General features: G+C 29.5%; 1 protein-coding gene and 1 long non-coding RNA gene across 9 annotated transcripts in view; both read left to right on the top strand.

Moving 5' to 3' along the window:
- LOC148236347 (fibroblast growth factor receptor homolog 2-like) overlaps positions 1–1,578 on the top strand; it is an 86,714-nt gene extending 85,136 nt beyond the window's left edge. For all 8 annotated transcript variants that reach the window (XM_088183028.1, XM_088183030.1, XM_088183023.1 and 5 more), the window contains 4 exons: positions 404–593; positions 670–790; positions 861–1,192; positions 1,314–1,578. In XM_088183028.1, the coding sequence (XP_088039154.1) occupies positions 404–593; positions 670–790; positions 861–1,192; positions 1,314–1,536 (866 nt within the window). In that variant the 3' untranslated portion in view covers positions 1,537–1,578. The remainder of the gene's footprint in view (positions 1–403; positions 594–669; positions 791–860; positions 1,193–1,313) is intronic.
- Positions 1,579–11,628: 10,050 nt separating this feature from the next.
- LOC148236346 (uncharacterized) lies at positions 11,629–13,855 on the top strand. The gene is made up of 3 exons (XR_015809016.1): positions 11,629–12,244; positions 12,313–12,356; positions 12,438–13,855. It is a non-coding gene; the product is annotated as an uncharacterized LOC148236346 (long non-coding RNA).
- The last annotated feature ends 10,841 nt before the right edge of the window (positions 13,856–24,696 follow it).

The following is a 24,696-nucleotide window of genomic DNA, read 5'->3' as shown; positions in this document are numbered from 1 at the left end:
TTTTTTAAGGACTTCATCACAGTTTTCTATTTGCTGCTTGAATTCCTCGCAAGTATTGCATTCGAAATTACACTTTGTTATAACCATTGTCTTCAAATTCATTCATTGTCTTTATTAAATTACCACAACGAATATGATTATGAATACGGACAACATCTAATGCAAAATAATGTTAGTTTACAATGTAGTTAATATAAAGCTCTGAAAATAATTCGATCTGTATGTGAAAATATAACAGAAACTAAATTTATTTTGATAATATACGAGCCCCTAATTCCGGGATATTTTCCGAGACGTGGAGTTAATTAGCTCTCGTATTTTTATTTGGTAAAACTCTAATGTTCGATTGCTACTTTTAATAATTTGTTAGTATCATAGTTGAATTTGTTATTTTCAATTTCAGAGGGACACAGTGATGCTGAAATGATGGCTTTAGTGTCCGAAATGGAAATGATGAAGATGATCGGTAAGCATATTAATATAATAAATTTACTTGGTTGCTGCACACAAGGAGGACCTTTATATGTGATTGTTGAATATGCACCACATGGAAATTTGAGAGAATTCCTCAGAAGTCACAGAACTGGAAATGGGTAAGTTAGATTTGCTCTCAACTCAAAAAATAATCATTATAATTGTATCTTTAAATATATGTGTACATACTTTCAGTTATGAAGCTGCAGTCGGAGCTGAAAACCAACTTAAAGAGAGGAAAGCTTTGACTCAAAAAGATCTCGTATCATTTTCTTATCAAATAGCTAGAGGAATGGAATATTTAGCGTCTCGGCGAGTAAGTATATATTCATATTTTTATAACATACAATAATGATTGTGTTATAAAAATATTAAATTGATTTCAGTGCATTCACCGAGACTTGGCCGCTAGAAATGTTTTGGTTTCGGACGATTTTGTGATGAAGATAGCCGATTTTGGATTAGCGAAAGACGTTCAATCTAATGATTATTATAGGAAAAAAACAGAAGGCAGACTTCCAGTGCGATGGATGGCTCCGGAATCGTTATATCATAAAGTTTTCACAACACAAACGGACGTGTGGTCGTTCGGTGTCTTGTTATGGGAGATAATGACGCTGGGAGGAACGCCTTATCCTACCGTTCCCGGACAGTACATGTATCAGCATCTTAGTGTTGGACACCGTATGGAAAAGCCTCCGTGCTGTTCTTTAGATGTGTAAGTTCTTCATTTATTAATCACTTCATGAGTTTTATACTGTAAATACGAAAAGTTCTTTCCACACATTTTAATTGAAATAAACTTTATGAATTGAATTAACGAATGATTTTTTCTACAGATACATGTTTATGAGAGACTGCTGGTCATTCCAACCATTGGATAGACCGTCATTTAGTGAATTAGTGGAAGAGCTAGATAGAATACTCACCATTACAGCTAATCAAGAATATTTAGACTTGGGTCTACCTCAACTGGATACTCCACCGTCGAGCTATGACGGTTCGCAAGACGAAAGCGAATGTGAGTTCTCGTTTCTGAATCAACCTATCAATCGAGACTAACGATTTTGTCAATAGTCACATAAAGAACATACCAAAGAAAAACCAAGTTACAATGTTTGTGCAGTTGATGACTTTTTAACGTTACGTTTAAGACACTCAAGTGATAATTAGTCATGACATTTATTGTAGTCATACATAACGGTTGATCTGAAAATATTGTAAATACCTCATATTGTACATTTCTAACTTTTCTACGCGTCTATAATATATCCATATTTTTATAAGCAAATTTACTGTGACGATATGTATAGCATGAGAATTTATACTTATCTGTATGTATTGTATATATTTTTTTAATTACAATTGATCGTATTTTTGAGATGACTGGATACATAAACCATTAATTAAATATAGTCATTAAAATTGTTAATTATTTTTATAAATTTAATTATTAATAAAAAGCAATCAAGATTACCAAAAAGTGTAAGATATTAAAATTGCAATATGTTAAAATGTAAATATAGTTAAATACAGTCAATGTATAATTTTAAGTATTTTTAAATTAAATTATTTTAGTATTATTTCAATAATGAGATTAATGACGTTAGAGCATTTTACTTGTGAATTATTTGTACCATAATAATTTTGTCCAAGGTTTTATCCATTATACTTTTGCTGTCAGTATTAGTATATTGTCTTTATTTTAATTAGGTATGTCTCAGAAGTGCCATTATTAGAATAAAAATAAGTATGAGATATGAATGGTACAGAAATGATTAAATCATGGGTATATGTATAATGTAATTTATTTATAAATGTTTTATATGGTAATTTATATGCTTAAGGAAAATAAATCGATAATATTTTATTTTCATTTTTTATTTATTAATAATTGCATTATAAAATAAACATAGCTGGATAATGTTTAGCTTATGCACAAATATTCTATCTTGCATGGAGCTCACAATAAAAAATCAACGGTTGGCAAATTTGGTGATACAAAGACCAAAAGCATATCTAGATTAGGGATCGGCTAAATTTTTTAATCCAGTATCCCAAAATATATATTATTTACATCTTTAAAACTGATCTAAATCTTTCTAGCGAATAAATACTATCAGCTTTAAGAAGTATTAGATAATGAGGATAGTAAATCAGACAGGGCGAATGACGAAGAAATAAATTGATGCTAAAATTTAAGCAAAAAAACGCTTATTATAAAAACGATTATTTTTTACTATAAAGTGCATTTCTTATCCCTGAAAGCTCACAATCCTGAGTGGATACATTTTATCTTCTTTTTAAGAAATCCCATAACAAAACACAATAATAATAACAATACCCCGGCACAAGAGAGTGACAGTCAAATTTTCTTTTTTTTCCTCTCCATCGCGAAAACGAATCGCGTCTGAAACGTATTAATTTCGCGGCTGGCGAAAAATCCCTTTCGGTTGTTTATCACCCCCTGCTAATTTTTCTCTCTTTCTCTCTTCCATTCACCTCAAACGGTACTCCCCCGCTGGGAGTGATATATTTTTATTTCATTGAAAGGATCGCTGGGACGCTATTCAGACCTGGAGAGAGGAAGCTTTTTTTCGGCGGTTTGCTAATTCCGAAAGAATATCCCTCAAGTCTTTGGCGAAAACCCTCGAAGACGCGTGCGGGTTGGAGTAGTTAAGTTTTTCCGAACGAGAGGTTTTCACCGGGAAAATGTTTAGATCGATTTTCGTGTATTCTTAGTCATCTTAGCAATGTCTTTATATTAATATGGGTTTGTAAGTGAAACAATTATATGATGCTAAATTAGTGTTTCTATTTTTTAGTTTTTTATCAGGTTCATCAATTGAATCACTCTTCTATTCACAATTGGAGAAAATAACTTATGTTATTAAATCGTTTGACACCAACGTGGGCTATATCACAAGACACACGTTATAAATCAGGAAGGATTAAAATATCCGTTGCTTTGAGAAAAAATAACGCGTACATTCGGATTTACTCTCAAAACGGCTGTTGGTAATCTATTTATCGGCCAAAAGTAATTTGTTATAAAAAATTTGCCATCCATCTATAATTAGTCGTTTCACCAAAAGGGACGGACAACAAAATCTCCCATTGAGAGATATACATATAGGAACGCGGGCAACAAAATATTACTTTCTCTCAGATAATTAGTCTGAGGACTTTTTCTAAGCATTTTCGTCTAAGAACTCCTCTGAGAACTTCTGGCATTTACACGTTTGTGTACAAGGCATCAGATCTGCAAGAGCTCTGAGTTGATTATTGAATAATATTGTTACTTAATTATAAATTTTATAATACAATATAATTTTCGGAGAAACTAGAAATAAAATATTTAATTTTTATACAAAAATATAATAATACTAAAAGGGTCTATCAGAGAAAACTTAATATCATTCATTATATTTATCGAAAGTTGTATCGTCTCTAAAGTATTCAATATGAATATCGTACGTGTTGTAAAATAAACTTTTAATACATTATAAGAGTATATGTATATTAGCAAAATAAATTTATATTTATTACGAATGGAAAATATAAATGTGGGACGCGAAAAACCGTCTTGCTCAAAGTTCTTCAAATTTCTTTAATTTGATCTATGTTTGGATTAATTCACTACAATTTTTTATAAGTATAAATATGGCAATGTTTTTTTAATTATTGATGAGAAATTTATTTCAAATGACATGAATTTTAGGAAAATCAATTACTGGGGTTACTCCGTACCGAGCAAGCGAATGTTAATATTGGTATAATTGTCTGTTTTCATAAATGCGCTTTTTCTATTAAATATAGGTTTTTGGACCGCAATGCCAGCAAGCTCATTGAAACACGAGCTTCGCGATATGCTTAGTAATTTTTTGATCTATGTTTCGTTTTATTCACTACAATTTTTTGAATCCTTTAATATATTACTGCTAAGAGTTATTACGATACACATAAAACTGAAACGTCCAGTCTACTCAATAAGCAATTGAAAAGTTCTAATTCTATTGTACAATAATGCGCCACAACATGGTCAATAACTACTGCCAAAAGTGCATTTCGATACACCGAATTAAATTAATGAATAAATTTATCGGCAAAAATGGGTCGATTCTAATTGTACTTATTTTGATGTGTGCTTAAAAGTATTTAAATATGAAGGTGGTAAACCGCAGGTATTTTGCAAGTAACGCAATGAAACATATTAATTACTTTAGAATAGCACCAATAAAAAGTGGTATTATTAAAATATAAAATTTTACGTCACAGCAACCAGGATCAGTAACAAGAAAAATAACAGTCAGATAGATCAGAATCGTTTAATGGAGTCACAATTTGAGTCGCCGGCGTAAAGAGTAGTTTACCACCGGCCCATATTCGACATGCGCGAAAACTTTTCTTAACCAATATGACTTCATGCCTATTACAATAATATGAGTATTACTGAATCATTTGAAACAATTTTCATCTTGTTTCACATGTCACTAAAATTTGTTTGCGTCCTAGTCTTTCGCGTATATGTGAAAAAATATTTTAAATATAACCCATACATTTTATATATATTTATATATAAAATATTTTTAGTTAAACGTGCAAAAAATATGTTTTTTCGCTGCGAAAACATTATTAAGAGACGAGTTTAGTAAGCAGGACTTGTTGTCGATTCGCTACAATGTGTCACGTTCTAAAAAGTGAATAAAGCTATGCATGGTAGGTACTTTCTCTGTAGAAAATAAATTTATATCGTGAAACAAAATTGGATTGAAACAAAAGCAAAAATGATTAATATCGCCAAACGATATTTTTATAAATAGTTCATATGGATAAATTGCACATAATTTTCATAAAGCGGATTTTTCGCCAAGTAGAGTTTTGAATTAAGCTGTGATATAATTTAATGGACATCCAGTGGGTCTGGAGAAGTGCCAGTGTTCTTTTAGGACCATGGAAAAAAAAGAGGATGGTTGCACGCGCCAGGTTGCATAATGCGCGCATTTTTCACCGCAGTCAAATATTTCATTCGCGCTGACGTTTTCATTATGCGCTCGCATTATCTGTGCATAAATAAAAATGTGAAATTGCCTGTGTTGTCATGGATGAAACGAGCCGTGTCATGCCGACGCGACACTTAATTGAATATGTCATAATGAAAAAAAACGTTAAAAAGCATAATAATAATATATGTACTTTGAGTATTTAAATTTATGATGAAATTTATCAAACAAAGAACAAATAAATAGTATATATAACCGGTGCAAAATTCAGCATTCAAGATTCGATCGTTTGCGCATGAAGCGTGTGACTAGCGCAAACCCACGCTTCTCTTAGTTCACGAGCGTGAAACCTCTATAACTGGTCGGTGGGCGAGTGATTAATTACTTGCCGGTTAGCTCAGAGTGCTATAATTCGGCTTTGGTCAATAAATAATATATGACAATTATGTAAAGATTTTTTGGTTGTAACAACTTTTAATAATATACAATAATTCAGGACATTGGTGAGTGTACCTATGTGTTAAAAATTGTTATATATTTTTTTTCAAGACATGGTGGTTTTTGTCCAACAATTTAGATCATCAACTACAGTTTGTGTATATTAATTATACGTGAAGTTTTTTTTCGTGGATACGTCCGAAGAGTCGTTTTAACCGTTTAATAAAAAAGCGAATATTTTTTATTAAATGGTTAAAAAATAGGGAAAAGTAGATCACCACTTCTAAAAGGTTGAGTAACGCTGTACTAAATCTTGTATATATATTTATAAATAAATGTTATACCTAATTTTAAATATCTCAGAAAATTATTTATTTAAAAAAAGTTGAGCACGTAGATAACTAAAGTTAACCATTAAAAAGTTACTTTTTATCTCGCCGATGTGAATTTAATATTATTTTTTAATGGAAAAAGAGCGCTTGACCGCGAAAGTCTAAAGAATATATTCACATTGCCGTTCCGCAGCAGAATAGTTGGAAAGTTGGCCCGGCGGGACAAGGGTAATTGCTTTTCTTGCAGAGTTCACACAATAGATTTTTCATTTAAGTTTCTAATTCGCCATTCACACGAGACACTTTCCCTCTTGTCGCTGCGAAACCACAATGAAGACTTTCAGCGGCTCCTTTTGATTTGTACCGACCTCGGGGACCCAACTTCTTTTTAGCATCGTCCTCCAGGCCCTATTCTCATTCGAGAGGTCTCTTTTTCCCCTCTCAAAATAAAATAAAAATACGGAAAAAGGGAGACAAAAGATTTTTTTTGATATTCCCCCACAATGCCCAATGATAAATTCATAGCGAATTTGACTGAAAAAACATGGTGTGTCGATAAGTATTTACTGAAAAAATATACTTTCGCGTGCCTTTCAATGGAAAACTGCCGCTAGTGCGAGACCTCGTTTTCATTGGCAATCCTGTGTGTGTGTATATATACACCGATTCCCACAAAAAGAACTCATTTTCGTTGAAAAAGAATTCGCTGAAAGAGCGTGCGGATTTCCGCGATGGGGGTTTTGAATTAAATTTAATTGGTTTTGCCACATGGAAGTTTCCTTTCATTATGTATGACGCAAGCGCAGGTTGAATTTATATTTTGAGCTAACGAAACTATACAGGTAATATCAACCGTAATTTTGGTTTAATTCGATTATTGAAGTTCGTATTTAACAGTCAGTGACAAGTAAATCATCTTCTTTGTCGTTTCACAATAATGAGATAAAACACAACCATCGCTTGTTTAGTTGATTTATTATATTTATATAGCTTTAAGTCTATTAATGTCCAATTCAGCGACTATCCTTGTGAATTACATACATATATACAAAGGCAAAAAGAATTGCAAATTTAAGTAGTTTAAAGCGAAAAGCCAATATGCGCAATAACTTCTATTTTTTGTATAATTTTTAATATATGTTATTTTTAAAACATAAATTTTGACGTCAATTTGTGTGATACTGATGATTCGTATCTGTTCTTAACGTAGCATGGATTCTCTTAGGATTTAGGTTATTGATTTTTGGATATTTTAAGGGTCGTCTCGGGCAATTTGCCGTAGCTCCGCTAGGCGCGAGTTTGTATGAACTCTTTGAATGATCAAAGGATTAGATTATCTTGGTAGATTAATTTCTTAAAAAAGTGATTTAGTACTCCCGTGTTTTGATTTAAACTCTCTTCAGAATAGAGAGAGCTCCAACGTTTTTTCTAGATTTCGATCATCTAGCCAATATTGATGATTCTCTTGCTAATTCATCACCCTTTAAATAACTTTCACTGCTTTTTTGTTACGTCAAAATTTGTAATATACTTTTATCATTTCAAAAAACATTCAGTGTGAACAGAAATCGGGATTCACAAAAAAATATAAAATCTTGTGGAGCGGCATGATACCAAATGAAAGTGAAATATTAACTTAAAATTATCAAAATATATTGTTAAAGAATATAATCTGTTATTTAACTTAGCAAAAATAAATACAAAATTTATTTTTAGAAAAAATTTAAAATGTTTAAAACTACGGCAGTAACCGTGACTTACCAATAAATATTTGACAAAAATGTAAAAAAACATGTTTTTAATTTTTATTTTGCTTTTATTTTTAATATAACACATTTTTACTCTCTTTACTTTTTTTCTCTAAAATGTTTTTTTACCAAAGATACGATTTTTTTAATTTTTAGGATAGCCACCATTTTAAAACAAACTGATAAATATAGTTAACTAACAAATACATCTGAGATGTTGACAAGGTCTATTTTTTGGCAAAAAAATTATGCTGATATAATAAAAGCAGCGGAAGCTATCGGTTTTTTAATTTCAAAAAAATTCAATATATAAATCTACAATTTTCAGGCAAAATGTTTTTTATAAGGATTTGAGTTTGGCTGAGTTAGGTTATGCAACGATTTATCGTAGCATAACCCAACCATAGCCTAACTCAAAAGACTTTTGTATAAGGAAAAAAAAAATTGATGTAAACGTGTTCTCAATTTTATACTTTCAGTTACACATTCAAGTACACAAAATTTCAAGTGGTTACCAGGGCGGTGCAATGGGTGCCAGGTATCCAGACTGCATATTAAAAGGGGTCCAATTTAAAAAAAAATTAAACCTTTTATAAAATTAATAATTTTAATTTTTTTTTTAATTAAAACTTCTTTCTATGAATTTATCTACATAAAGGGGCAGTTACAAGGGCGGTGCAACAAGTACAAAGTACATAAGTTTGTTCTACAGTATAAGATACGATAAATCGTAGCATAACCTAACTGAACCTAACTTAATTCCCTACAAAAACACATTTTGCCTAAAAATAATAGGTTTATATATGGAATTTACTCAACATTAAGGACACGATAACTTCCGCTGTTTTTATTATATCAGCATAATTTTTTTTGCCAAAAAATAGACCTTGTAAGCATCTCTGATGTATTTGTTAACTAACATTGTTAAAAAAAAACAAGGTTCAAAAATTTTTTTTTTTTATTAAAGGTTAAAAGGTAAATTTATCTACATATAGGAGTAGTTACAAGGGCGATGCAATAAGTTCAAGGTACATAGGTTGCACAGTATAAAAAGTTGCAATTAAAAAAAAATATTAGAAATTAATAATTTTTATAAAAAATAAACAAAATTTTTTTTAAATTTTTTAAAATAAATAAAATTAATTTTTGAATTAATTTTTTTTTATTTAAAAAAATACAAAAAATTTTTTTTTTAACTTTTGTTGAAAATAAATAATTTTTTTTTGGAACCTTGGTACCTTGCACCTAGTTGCACCGCCCTTGATACTGCCCCTATATGTAGATTAATTTAAAAAAAGAAGGGTCAAAAAAAAAATTCAAAATATTAAATTTATAAAAGGTTTAATTTTTTTTAAATTGGACTTCCTTTTAATATGCAGCCTAGGTACTGGTGAAAGCTTTTATGTGTACCTGAAGGTATAAAATTGAGAACACGTGTACATCAATTTTTATTTTTCCTTAAACAAAAGTCTTTTGAGTTAGGCTATGTTGGGTTATGCTACGATAGTTAGGTTATGCTACGATAAATCGTAGCATAACCTAACTCAACCTAACTTAATTCCTTATAAAAACACATTTTGCTTGAAAATAATTGGTTTATATATGAAATTTACTCAAAATTAAGAAAATTGATAACTTCCGCTGCTTTTATTATATCAACATAATTTTTTAAACAAAAAGTTGTCCTTGTCAGTATCTCAATTATATTTGTTAGCCACTTATATCTACTATTTTGTTTCAAAATGGTGGCCATTTAAAAATATAAAAAAATCGTATCTTTTATAATAAACATTTTAGAGAAAAAAGTAAGGAGAGTAAAAAATTTTTATATCAAAAATTAAAGCAAAATAAAAATTAAAAAAAAACTTTTTACATTTTTGTTCATTATTTGTTTTTAAGACACGATCACTGTCGCAGTTTTTAACATAATATAAAAACACTAGCTGTCGGTACCTCACTATCGTGAGGTACCGATAGCTAGCGAGTGTGCGAATACCGGACCCTCAACTTTTTGGGTTTTAAATATAATTTTTGCTTCGTTCTGATTTTTTTAAACATTTTTTAAAATTTAATGGTTCAAATTGGACATTACTATTTAGGATTTTCAATGATAGACAAAATAGTTCAATCTATAAAAAAGTACTTAACATTTTCAATTCATTTGAAAATAGGTTTACAACTTGACTAAATATTTCCAGAAGAAAACATTTTATATTATTTATTAGATTTACAACGTTAGATTTTATCGTTATATTGAAACTTAGATATTTAATGATACATCTAAATATTGTATATCATTTATGAATAGGTTTAAAACTTGGCTAGATAATAATAAATTAAAAATTGTACTATGAAATTTCAATACAGCGAAGCTCACGGAACCAATGAATAAATTTTGGTATACTGAAAATTCGTTATATTGAACGTAAGGAAGATGATATATTTTATTTTTAATTATCACATTACTACAACATCGAAATAACCTCTTATAAGGTTGACAGATAGTTTTTTGCCCATTTTTAAGGATACTGTATGAAACAATAAAATTTGTGAAAAAAATGTTTTATAAAAAAAGTTTGAGGGTCAGCGAAACACCTGTAATGTCGCTTTTGAACACATCTGTCACACACCACGTCAAGAACGAACTGAATTTGGAGAAATATTGTGTAAAGTTGCAACGTCATTCTTAAATTCAGATCAAAATATTTCGTTATACTGAGATCAGTCTTCGTTATAATGAAAACATTTTGTACGCAAGTTTTTCGGGGACAAATTAAAGATTCGTTATACTGGGAATTTTGTTATTTCGGTATTCGTTACAAAGAGATTTCGTTGTAATATTTTTTAAAATAGGTTTGTAACTTTACTAAATATTATTAAAACAAAAAATATCAAAATGTTTTCAACATAAAAAATAATATTAAAACGTAACATTTTGTATCATTTAAAAGTAGGTTTACAGTTTAATAAATAATAATAATAATAAATAGCATCGGTTACACATCCGCTCAAAAATATTACTGATATGAAAAAATATTTTGTTACACCTTACTAACGCTACAACACAATCGATCATATATAGTTAGTGCAATGTGAGTGATTATAAGTCATTAATTGTGTTTTAGCGTATTTTATGTGTTTGAGTGCCAGTTTTAACGCTGCATAACACAATTATATCATAAATTTAAATTTTCGTAATATAAAAGTTTTTTGGTGACATCATAAGTTACTTTATAATTTAAAAAAAATATTTCTATGTTTTATGTGTAAATATAAAAGTCAGTTTTTAATTACATTTACTAATGAGAAAGAAACAATAAACTAAAGATATCAAGCACCTAATCTGTTACTTTAGACCAAAAGTGCGATTTAAAAATATTAATAATTTTGAAACCTTTGTCTTTTTTGATTAAAAAATATTTTGATTTACATATTTTTTAAAGTAAATGTTTTTCTGCGCAGCATTATATATTTTAATAATTAATGAGTGTAAAAAGTTTTCACTATATTTAAAATTAATAATGAACTAATGATATTTAAAATCTATAATAAATTATTAATATTTAAAATCCATAATAAAATAAAAAATATTTTTAATGTTGAAAAAAATTTTTTGAATAAATCTTGAAATTTTATTCTGAAACTTTTAATTTAAAAAATATTTAAATTAGTGTTATACATTTTTGTGTAGTTTAGTTTCAAAGGCGTCAGTAAGATGGATTTTTGCAATACTGTGCGCTTAGTAGTTGGTTGGTAATGAATAGTACTTATTTTGAAACTTTGCCCCTTTTTGTTTAAAATATTTTTTAAAGTAAAGTTTTAAAAATTCTCTAAAAACTAAAACTTTAAATTGCCAACGTTCGCCAAAATTTAGGTACATATTTTTTCTGTATAGAGAAGTTAATACATATCCACATTATTTATACTATATTTTAAATCTGTAAACTAAAAAAATATTTTAAAAAACATTTTTTTTTGTATTTGATGAATTTTATACATATTTTAATAAATTTTATACAATTTAAATCGTTAAAATAAATTTCGCTCGTTAAAATCAATTTCGCTCGTTAAAATCAATTTAGTTCGTTCTCAAGCGCGGGACTTCCCAAATTTGCTTTGACAGTTCTGTCACATCTGGCAAGAAATATGTTATAATCGTGGCATTTTTGTTACAAAGTGACAATTGAAGATGATTCAAGTGATGCAGCATTTGAAATTATAGACAAAACTATAAATTGCGGGTGTGCCAGTAAGTGTTTAGTTATAAATGAATAATATAACACGGTTATTCTAACAAAATTACTATTGACTTTCCAGGATCTAATATTAAAAGACAAACAGCGGTGATTTGGCAATTAAAGGTATACATACCGAAGTTAATTAAACATATTACAATGCTAGTAATAATAAAAAATATATGACATATTGTGACAATTTTGTAGAAGATGAAAAGATGCCAATCTACGTGTTTAATCCTCTACAGTACATCCATCAATTGTGTTCTTCGGTTGTCGTTTAAATTTAATTTATGGATTATATTAGTAGTAATAATGTGTTCAATGTTTACTCTTGATAAGAGTCTTATTGTTTCTTAATTATTTTTCAGAAGCAATGATGGAACAATTTGATGACCTATATGGCTACAACGTAGAATTGGTATATATAAACAAAGAGTTAATCTTCTCGTGTTGAAGTCACTGTCAGCAAGTAATATCTTTTTATAAAGAACATACTACATAAGTTTGATGTAACTGAATATCTTAAATTTGGCTATTCAGAAAGAGGAATGATGGCACAGAACAAAAATTGTACCTATTTTGCCACATCGGAATTAAAAATAACCCACTCTTAGATATTTTGGCTATCGATTATTCCAGGTATGCAATCACATATTTATAATCATTGTAAAATGTCGTTTATTAGATAACATCCAAGAAACTACACATTTATAAGCTGTCCGACAGCGCCGATTTGATCGACGTTAACTTTCAATCCTCACATACTAAGGATATATTACACGTTCATGTTTAAAACATTACTGGTTAATTTAAAATTCTTAAAATCTAACGTATATATGTATTAAATCGGAAAGCAATGATAATGTTTATGTAATATAAAAGTAAAACTCACTTTTCGGCCTCGGAGCCCGGCGACGGGATTTCAAAATTTGAAGATTTCATTACAAAGATTGTTTTATGATTGTTTATCTAATTTAATCAATGTATTCTTCTTATCCTCAACACATTATGTATATATTTAATTTTCATAGTTATAACACATCTAGTTAATTTGCAATCCGATTATTTATAAAAGCAAAAACTCACTTTTAGGCCTCGGAGCCCGTCGCCGGGAATTCAAAATTTGAAAATTTCATTACGAAGATTATTTTATGATTGTTTATCTAGTTTAATCAATGTATTCTTCTAATCCTCAACACATTATGTATATATTTCATTTTTATTCAGTCAAATGACGAATTAATGAAAATTATTGTCGCGTAGCAAAATTTTATTATTAAATAATAATTATTTAAAAGTGTTGTCACGGTACTATCTATGTGAATTTGAATGCTTATTTTTCATTGGTCGACGCTATTTGAATATTTGAATGCTTATTTTTGATTGGTCGAAACAACAGAACGCATTACCGGCGGCTCGAAAATCAATCGGAACAAATTAAATTTTAATTTTTATTATTATTTATTATTATAATTAAATATATTTCCTTTGTTTACGTGTATTGTTACACACCGTTCATACAAAGCGTTACGATTTATAGAGTATAGAATTGAACGGAGAATGTTTCGTTTAAAGTTATGCGCGTCCGGAAGCGACGACGGCTTAGAACAATTATATATAAGATAATTCATACTTTTTAAGAATTCTAACTAAAATATTATGTTTTATTGTTATATAGTTGGCAGGATAATCTTGCTTTAGTTAATTTTTAGAAATACTTAACACCTGTAATCGTAGATGAATGAAAATTACTAATTTTATTGTATAATATCATGTAAAATAATCAGATCGTTATAACATCTTGACGTGTATATTGAGATAACTTATATTGTTAATATATATACTATATTTTTTCTATTTCGTATTTCTCAACTCTCACCGATTGTCCTCGACACTTTCATACCTCTTATACTTCGTAGGTGTGAGTTAACTTAATACAATTCCTACTACTTGACAAACATCCCTACTAAAAAGAAATCGCACTTGCGCTCTATATAAAGACACAATATGATTATTTTTTAAAGAGGAAAATAAATAAAATAAAAATAAATGGCGAAAGTCGTTTTCTCTTTTGTGTTTAGCATGTTTATTTTTTTACAAGAACAGGTTTAATATTGAGCAGGTGTTTCCAACACGCGAGCCGGAACTACATTATGCGGCCCGTCCCGATATTTCACCGTAATGGCTCTTAAGACTATTCGCTGCGGGGGAGGAATCACACGCGGATGTTGAAAATACGAGGCGTGTGGGATCAAACGGCGCAAAATCCCGCAGGAGCTAAAGAAAAGTTATATAATTCGCTTATTTCATACGGACACGTATTTTTTCTGATATGTATAAATATAACATAATGTCAAATGAAGAGATATAGTGACGTCAATGGCATCGATACAATCTGTAGGGGATCAGAAATATTCATCTGAACAAAAGCGCTTTTGAATCAACTCTTGAGAGAAATATTAATTATTAAATAGCACGAGAACATACAGTATTAAAAATCACTACATATTTTTACGAACATTATAATCAATATTTATAATTTGACCATAACATTTTAATTAACATTATGATGGTTTTTATCATTAACAGATTGTTATTATTCAAAAGTATAGTTAAGATATAATAATTAATAGTTAGCCTGTACAAAATAAAGCGAGAATTGATCAAACTTAATTAGATAAAATAAACCTGTTATTCATCAATAAAAAACGGTCGAAAATACACACTCCTTTAAAACGAAACCCTTATATCATGTATCAGAACAAATATGCTATTAGGTGTTCCGTGCAATATTTTCAATTATAATTGCAATTATTTGGTCACAAGATCTCTCTTGCATTGTTGTTATCCAACTTTTTAGACAGTGAGATTTTTTAGTTTGTTTAAATGGACGTTAGATTTGTTGAATTATTTTGTCACGAGATCTCTCCTCGATTATTGAGATTTCTCTTAAAAATATACACATCTAAATTATTACAAATTATGCTGGTGCTTAAGGCCCACACAAAACATTGACTAAAACTGAGTATTCATAAAAATATAATGCCTCTATGTACCTAAATCTGACTTAAATTATATTTTAATATTTTATTTCAAATCTTACTTGCAACATCCGGAGATTTCGGGTTTTGGTTGCATCTTAAAATCCATGACAAAAAGTAGCGGATAATATCCTCTAAATCCTGTCGCGTACAAAAGAAAAGACAGCACATTTCCCGCAAAATTTTCAGTAGGGATTTCCACCGTTGTTTTTTTTAATCGGAAAGCGCAATAAAATGTAATTTACACGCGTTTGTAATTTTTGTTGTATTATTTTTTTATTTCGCTTAGGATTACGACTGCTGCCCAAATACATAATTTACGCCGACATTTTCTGCGGGCCGTGTTTGCACTTTTGCTTATCTTAATATTTATGTCTTGTTGGTCATGAGCGAATTAAACGTTAATGCGCGAAAAATGTCCGTATTAATTCAGCGTTAGAGCCTACCGCGCAAAGGCTTTCACGCTCGAACGCAACAATAAACCTACCCACATAAGTTGGGTTTTGTCTTTATATGATATGTGTGTGATATGATTATTATCAACTTAATGTTAAAAAAAATGCTGGTGAAAGGTAATATTTATTTAATAATTTAAGCTAAAACCATAAAGTGAAAATATATTTTCACTAGTAATACACATTCATACTTTGAAAATTCGAATAATAGGAAAATCGTTGTGCAGCATCCGTGTCGCACAATATTTAATCTGCATATGTTATCATGTCTGACCGGTAATAAATACAGCAGATATCGGAAGTGTCGTAAATCAGGTCACCGTCCGATCGAATTAGTTCGCTTTAACGAGAGCTACCCGGTTACAGCGATTAATATTTTTAATTGGGTCCGGACCCCTGGCGTAAAGTATTGCGGTCCGAATTGTTTTCGGTCCCCATTTACATAATAAATGGTCTGACCGGAAACGGTGCATTTGGACCTTTTCGCCGAAGGGAATTAAACGAAAACCGGCAGTTGGTGTTTTGATCGATCAAGCCTCGCTTGTCTATTAGCGGGGGCTAAATTAATTATGGGCCAATCTAGACCGAGCTTGTCTAAGTTAACTGCTTTTTAACCCTTGCGGCCCGAGGATGAAATTTCCATTGGGTCTGGGAGATTGAAAGCAATTTATAATAACTGTTTAATTATATTTATTATTCCTCGCATTATTTTTTTAATATAATTTTATTAGCATTAAAAAAATATCAAATAAAAAATAAATTTGTAGCACTGTTTTTGTGTGAAGTAGTAGATTTTAATGATTTTGCTACTTATATCTATAAACTTGATCACGTTTAATGAATTTATGTGTTTAAAGTCATTCGGATGAGTCATCCCTTATCTCGTCGTACCTGAAAACGGTTTTAAATGCATGTGGCCGTTACAATATAATGGGAATATTAAATACATATTTATTTCGGCCGTCTCACGCAATATTAAATAAATACGTCACGGATGTCGCTTAAGGAGAAACTTTTTTATATTACATACATGTAAATTTAGCATTTGTGACTTTATCGATACGTTTAATAACCAACTTCCGGTTTTCATTTCATTCGTGTTTAGACTTTACTACTACAATAGTTCAAGCACGCATATCCTGTACCATGCGCTATGAAAGCTTGAATGATTAATTAGCTTATCGGTAAAGTTTGGATCACCAATATGGTTCAAAGTGTCGTTAAGATGTAATCTTTGTGAAATATCAATATGAAAACACAAGTTTTGTATTATATATATATATATATATATATATATACATTTTTATTTTTAAGAAAAAAGCAAAGTCTACTTATAAAGTGTAAAATCCGGATCTAAACCCTTCTATAAACATTCTTTCGAGACTTTCTTATATGAAAAGGGATGAAAAATTGTCGTACATTTATACGCTCGAGTATTAAAAAAACTTTTTCGATTTACAAACGCGATTCTAAGAAGTATTATAATATTCTGCTTCTGAACACAATGCATTGTCGCATATATTTACGTTTTTACATGAAATACGTAACTTATTTAAATTAAAGAAATAAAAATGTGTATTAAAAAACCATATATATAGTAAAAACATAAGTTTTTTAAATTTTATAAACATGTATTTAAAAATAGTAAATACTGGAAAATACATACATATGGCTTATAAAATTATATTTCATATAATTAAAAGTAATAATAAGATAAGATAATTAATAAAGAATAAAAACCTTTTAAAAAGTAAAAACAATTTACAAATTAATTATTTAAAATTTTTAAGGTATTGTAACTCTACCCCGAGCAAGCGTATGTTATTACTAAAGTAATTATCTGTTTTAATTTTAATTTATATTAAATTTTAAATGTGGTTTTAATGACCACAATGCCAGCAGGAGCTTCGCAATATGTTCAATTAATTAAGGCTTAGCGTATTTGGTTCTCGCCTTACAAGTGAATTTGATCTATGCTTGGTATTATCCACTATACATTTTTAAATTTCCTAAAACTATTTTTACTTAAAGTCATTTTTAAAATAACCACAACATGCACAAAAAACTAAAGCGCCCAGTCTTTTCACTAGTCAATTCTCTTGCACGACAATGCGTGACAACATATTGCATGAATGACCCTCTAAAAAATAAAAGAAATATTGCCTCATTCACAAAACTCACCACACATCTCCAGCCAACAAATTACCTAGAAAGGGTTGTAACAATCTGCTACCAAAAGTACATTTCGATATTTAGTCTGTTTCAGTAAACCGAATTTTACATATAAATTTTCAGTAAAAATGTGTCGTTTTTAATTGTGCATAATGTTAATTATTAGCTGAGAACAATGTATTTAAATTTTAAGGTGGTAAACCACAGTTATTTTCCAAGCAACCCAATGGAACATATATGTTATTAATAATTACTTAAAAATAGAACCGCGACTCTATTATTATTAAAAAGTAATTATAAAATGTAAAATTTTAAGTCAACAGCAACTAGGATCAGTAACAAAAAAATATAGGAGCCAGGCAGATCTGCCGGCGTGAAAAGTATTTTTCCGCTTGCCTATATTTGACATAGGTCGAGAACAAAATATGACTCATTTGATTAAATCATGCCCAATATAACAAGGCATATAAAATAATTTCAATATATATTTTTTTACTAATATGATTCTTTTGTTAAATATAGGTTTTAAGGCCGCATTGCCAGCAAGCCTTTTAGCAATATGTTTTGTATATATATATATGAAAAAATTAAAATTTTACGAGCAAAAAATTATTAAAAACGCGTTAAAATTTTAATTTAAAAAGCTTTTAATGCTTTTTTTGTTGTGAGTTAATTGAGTTCGTAGCGTGAAATTAAAATATTTTTCTCGCAAAAGTTGAACTATTATTAATGGATATGTGTGTTTTATTTAAGGTAAAATAAAATTGTTACTTACTGTACAAAACCTGGATGCCTATTGTTATGAGACGAACCGTCGAATCTGAAAAAATCAATATATTATTATTAAAAATAAAATTGATTTAATACGGGGTTAGTTTCACACGAATAAAATATATAATATACATTTAACTTTTATACATCTTTGGACAACCATAACTATGATAAAGTTATTTAAATTAATCGTCGCCCCAAAAAAAGATGATCTGTCCTGTCATCTTCCCATTTAGCAAATCTGACAGCGGGCGCCTTAAATCCGCCGGTTTTTTTTACAGTGGCCGCAGAATAAAAAACAACGAAACTAAAACGAGAGAAAGACCTTTCTTCCGATTTGTCAAAACTTTGTTTAATTTATCAACGGCAATTTTTTTCTTAGGCCCGGATTCGTTGCGTAACTCAGAAAAATTGTTGGCGTCGATAGGTAAAATGGTTAGATTTTTCAATAGAATTAAAGATTATGTGTTTAATATTTATTAAATTACCACGGATTGATTTTATTGTTGAAGGTAAAAAAATATTGATAATTCGCTTTTTTTCTGACAATAAATACTACAATATATAACAACAAGTTTATATGCAAAATCTGCCCAATTTTTTTAGAACAATACTATGAACACAAATAACATTCTGTAAACATGACCTAAGTCTTCAGCTAAAAACGCGCATAGTTTTATAGACATATGCTCAAAACTTCTGGATGGATAGAATTATGAATAACAAATGCTTCCGACGTATGGTAAAAAAAGTATTTCGGATCATCAGAATAAAAAACTTTAATATCTTAGCCAAATTATGAGGAAAGTAAAATACAAAATAAAGTATCTTATTTTTTAGGGATTAAAACGAAAAAATAAGTGTAAGCAGATGTCGCATCTCACAGCTAAAAAAATTGAGAAAATATTTTGGATGCAATTCCACTGAAAACGAAATTAAAATCACTAAAATCACTGATAACCACCCTTCGATATAATATGGTAAAAAAGAATAATACTTCAATAAAATAGCTGTTTGATTTTTTTAAAACATATTCTGTATATACATTTTTGATATTAAATCGATATGAGAATGAAAGCCTATTTTACATCTATATTTAGAGTATTATCTATACTATAAAAGTCTAAACGGATCACCGGTCACGCGGCCGGCGTGTCATTGCTGCAAGTGTCAGATAATGTTGAGTGATGGGAAATATGCGTGCCCCGGGTATTTGCCCGAAACGAGTTTTTCATCTCCGAAAACGTCGTTACCTCTTTCTCGAGCTTTTCGATGGATGGGAAATTCGACGTCATTTTTCAAAGAGTTTTCATTCTTGTACCTAATGCGACAAGTTCGAACGGCGAAAATGACACGCGGAATTTATTGCTTATGTTCACTTATACAATGTATTACTATATAACATCAGTGGTTATAAAACATTCTTTTCCTACAATATCATGATTAAGTAAATAGCTAAGTACTTAATATTCAATAAAGAATTGTCTATTGAATATTCAATAAAGAATACAGAGTTTTCTCTAGAACTAAAACATTTTTTAATACATTTATTTTTTATTGCGCAATATAGGAATTTTTGTTTTAATATTCATTATTTTCAACAAATAAACTGCACGGATTTGAAAAAAAATTAAAATAAAAAATAAAATTCAACATTACCGATATTTTATTTTGTAATACCGGTATCGTCGAAGGTAAATTTGTGTCATAATACCGGTATTGCAATCCCTAATAATCTGGGGTTTTGTATTTGTATAGTTTATGAATCAAACTATCATGCCATACTTTGTCGAAAGCTTTATCTATATCTAACATTGAAAGACCTGTACTCTTTTTCATATTAAACGGTCAAACTTTTAAGTTGATGAGTTGACAGGTGATTTTTTCGAAAATCAAACGGTTCGTTAATTAATTTTTACTCCAATTATTTTTATAAATCACTGAAATAAACTGACGAGGCGATAACTAATCGGAATTAAAGAATCCTTATCAAGTTTCTTAATTGAATGAATTTTAGCGATTTTTTTCAATTATTTAATTTTTAATTTTAGTATTGTTCTAGTCAAATACAATTTAATAATTAACATTGATATAACCCTGTTGTGTAAAAATGATGCATTGCATATCTGAGATCTGAGTGTTACAGTTTAAAAGCGTCGATCCAATTCCAATGCACGTGTCTAGGATTGAACCGAATTTCCAAGACTAAAACTGCATAAATTCACATTCTAACTATACTTTTCGACAATTATTATTATTCTATTTTTGTGTTTAATTTGAATATGGGTTAATTGTGCTAATATATATGGACATATTCTCTGGTTTTATATTATTGCTTTTAAACAGATGTAATAATTGCAGTGCTTGCAGCGAGTGCATATCCTCAAAGGCTTTTGAGTCGTTATCCGCTGCTGAGTTTTCAAAGCGCTCTTTTCTATTATGCTCTAAATATTTTTTTATCAAGTAAAATACGTTTTTTATATAAATTGTTGTATATTAAATTTTATACTGCGGTAATAACTACGTTATTGATGAAGAGCCGTTCGACAAGTTAAGCTCTTAGGGATTATGTAACATACAAAACTGCTTAGAGTTTATATAAAAAGCTACATTTATAAAAGTGTATATGTACATAATATTATATTTAATAATGTGTTCATTTAAAATTTATTATTTCAAGGACGACGTTTTTGGATCAAATACCTCAAGTCAGTTTTTTTCTATAAACTTAGCTCAACCTTTATTTAACAATTTTTTATCGTCGAAAAAAATATTAATATGCTTAAAGTATTATTTTATATAATAAGGAAAAAATTGCGGATTCAATATTTGAAAACATCAAAAGCAAAATAAAAAGAGACACATAATAAAAAAATACAAATAAATACGTCATACTATATAAAAATTAATGTATTTAATTTTCCTTACTTTTGGATGAATCAACAGATGTATATGAAGCAAAAATCCTTTGCAGATTTTTCTTTGGAGACGATACAATTGCGTGGTAGAACTAGAGGTATAGATATTTTTACCGGATTCAATAAATATACGTAACCAAGATACAGTTGCTATTATTAAAACTTGTTTTAATCAAAGCCATGATAACGGATTTATTGCCTTATGTCAGAATGACGTATATTTGGCAGATATTTTAAGGTGTCACTGCATTATTCATTCATTAGTTCTATATTATCTTATCTTTAACACAAATAGTGTATTATATATTACATTTAAAGTTAATAAATTGATTAGAGAAAAATCACTTTAATGACGACATTTTCAAATGCAAAACAAAGACGAAAAAACACAGACTTGATTTTACACATAGAAGCCGAAGCAAGTTTTTACAAATATTTCAGGATTTGTTGAGTCATCAAAATCTACTTGACAAAAAATAACTGTGTGACTTAGCATTCTTGACTGGTTTCACAGGATTTGATTTAGATTTACAAGGTAAAAAAAGTATCATATGTGATTTGCTTAGTAGCATTTAAGCGTTAAATCCAAAAGTTATAAAAAATTATATTTTACTAAAATTGGATGTTATGCTATAAGTACCAGGCGCTGACTTATTTTTTAATTTGTTTGTATGTCTTATGATTTCTTATTTAATTTGGTGAAAATAATAGATATGTGGACTTAAGCCATCTTTGTAATATTTATATCAGACAAATATATAGTAGATCGTAAACATCAACAAGTATATTATCCATGATCTATACTATAAAACAGAAAATACTCATGCCTGTCTGTCCTTCCTTTTAATTTGTGAACAGTAGTGACGTGATATTTGCACATGTTTATACTAGCTGCCATTTTTAGGTCAACTGTACTATTTTCAACATTTAAATTTTAAGATGAAAGTTGAGCTGAACTAAATTGATATAAATTTATAATAATTGTATGAATAATATTAATTATAATAAATATAAAATATGTTTGAATCTATCTCGGGCGAAGCCAGTTATTAAAACTAGTAATACTACATGGCACTGCTATGGCGATGCATTCTCTGATTTTCTTTCAGTCTCACTGCGTAAGACTTTAAACTTTTGTTGTTTATACCCCGAGGGAATCGCACATAGCGTGCAGAAAAATTTATACGCCGATTAGCGTGAAATAATGTTTTTTGCGGAGATTCTGAAATCCGCATACATCACAAAACGCTAGGGCAATTTTTCAGAGGCGGAGGGATTGTTAAATCATACGGTACATCACAGTAAATCGCGTATAAATCATCGAAACGTTTTCGAAAGGCATTCGTAAAACGAGTAGCTAGTACCTAGTACCTACCATTTCGAGTCGAGTTCTTCGAACCCTCCGAGTGAAATATCGCCGGCTATGCTTTGATTTTATTATCGCCCAGGAGAGATAGAAGGATATATGTATGTACTATGTAGTACCAATAGAGGAATTCTTCGAAAAGGCAACTGCTTGGGGGATGAATTTTTTAACAAGTCGCCGATAGGGGTAGGTCGCGGCCCACTTAGCGCCGGGCAACAATAAAAAGCGCCAGACGGAAGAAAGGGTCAGCTGTGACCCTTTTTCTGCCAGATAAAAACAGGAAATTTAGTGGAAAATTGAACGATTCGACAAAAACAGATGTTAATGAAGACGAAAAGGGTCGACGGGTTAATACCAACCTTGAACTTTTTGCGAAACACACTAAGCTTTCTTAATCAACACAAGGTTTTAATTTAAATCAAATTACTTATGCTTGGATATCCGGAAAATATATTTTTGGATGTAAAATAATTCTCGATTAATAATATATTAAAATTATTTAAAAAATAAAATAAAATATAAATTCATAATTAAAATTCGATATTGTAGTTTCTTTCATTTGACAGAGTAATGCTATTTATTAAATACACTATAAAATAAAATAAAATTAATAAATGCAATAATATATAATTAATACAAAAATATAAGTATTTAAATTTAAATTTGTATGGAATAATTAGTCTAAATACTAGCATTGGAAACTCTTCTTTAGAGCACTTAATTAATGTTAAGTGTGCTATATGTTTATGTTTTATAATGCTACAAAATAATTAGATAAGCTTGTTCATTTAATCCGTGAGATAAATGGTACCTGAGGGTATTTATTCTCGGGTATGAAATATTAACACACCTATGGGTTAACTTGAACGTAATTTCCGCGCTTAATTCGTACACGTGCAAATATCTCCATTGAGATTTGTCATAATTTTCCTTAATGAGCTGAACTATTTTAAAGCAAATTCTGATCCTTTTGAGTCTCATTCTAAAGAGGATAATTTAATTTAGTTGGGTTCTTCATGAGACAATAGCATAGTCTGAATTATTATTTTTTATCTTTATAGCTTTAAAACATGTTTTGTTCTAATTAACGCGATTTAATTTCATACATTTTTAGAGCATTAATGAATTTTTTAGTATAATGTCATAATTTTAAGTTTAAAATATCCTCACAATACCTTCATGTTTATATGCTCAACAACTTTTAAAAGCGACTTACATCATTTATATGATATTATAACACCCAAAGTTCTCGTCTTTTGGAGGCGCAAATCCGCTAGTTCTAGATACGCGCCCCTCACCTTTCGCGACAATGTTTAATTCAAAACTTTTTTGTTCACGCTCCCGTGCAAAATTGAGCCAATATTTCAGTTTCAAAAATAAAGGAAACTTTTTTAGGAAAATCCTCTGAAACGCCTTTATTGTCGCCCGTCAAGGACGGTCGTCACACAAACGAGCCAAACGCGGAAAACATTTTTCGCAAGCTCGATTTGAATCGTTAAAAGTTTCGTCCTTGGAAAGCGTTCGATTGCGCAAAGATTACTTTTATTTTTTAGGTCACCTCTTACAAGAACATTCCGAGTTGAATTAAAAAATAACGACCCAAACGCGTGTATTACTTATTAAGTTTTTATGATCCATAGCGAGAGTATTGTGCTTCTTATTAATATAAAATTTTCAGATTAAATCAAAATGGTGTAATAAATATTTATTTATCATATCTGTATCCACTACTTAAAAATT

Source organism: Plectrocnemia conspersa, unplaced genomic scaffold (assembly GCF_051122295.1).
Source record: "Plectrocnemia conspersa isolate PC_06_02 unplaced genomic scaffold, ASM5112229v1 ptg000003l, whole genome shotgun sequence".
NCBI lineage: Eukaryota > Metazoa > Arthropoda > Insecta > Trichoptera > Polycentropodidae > Plectrocnemia > Plectrocnemia conspersa.
The sequence above is the reverse complement of the archived record's forward strand: the minus strand, read 5'-3'. Positions and strand labels throughout refer to the sequence as shown.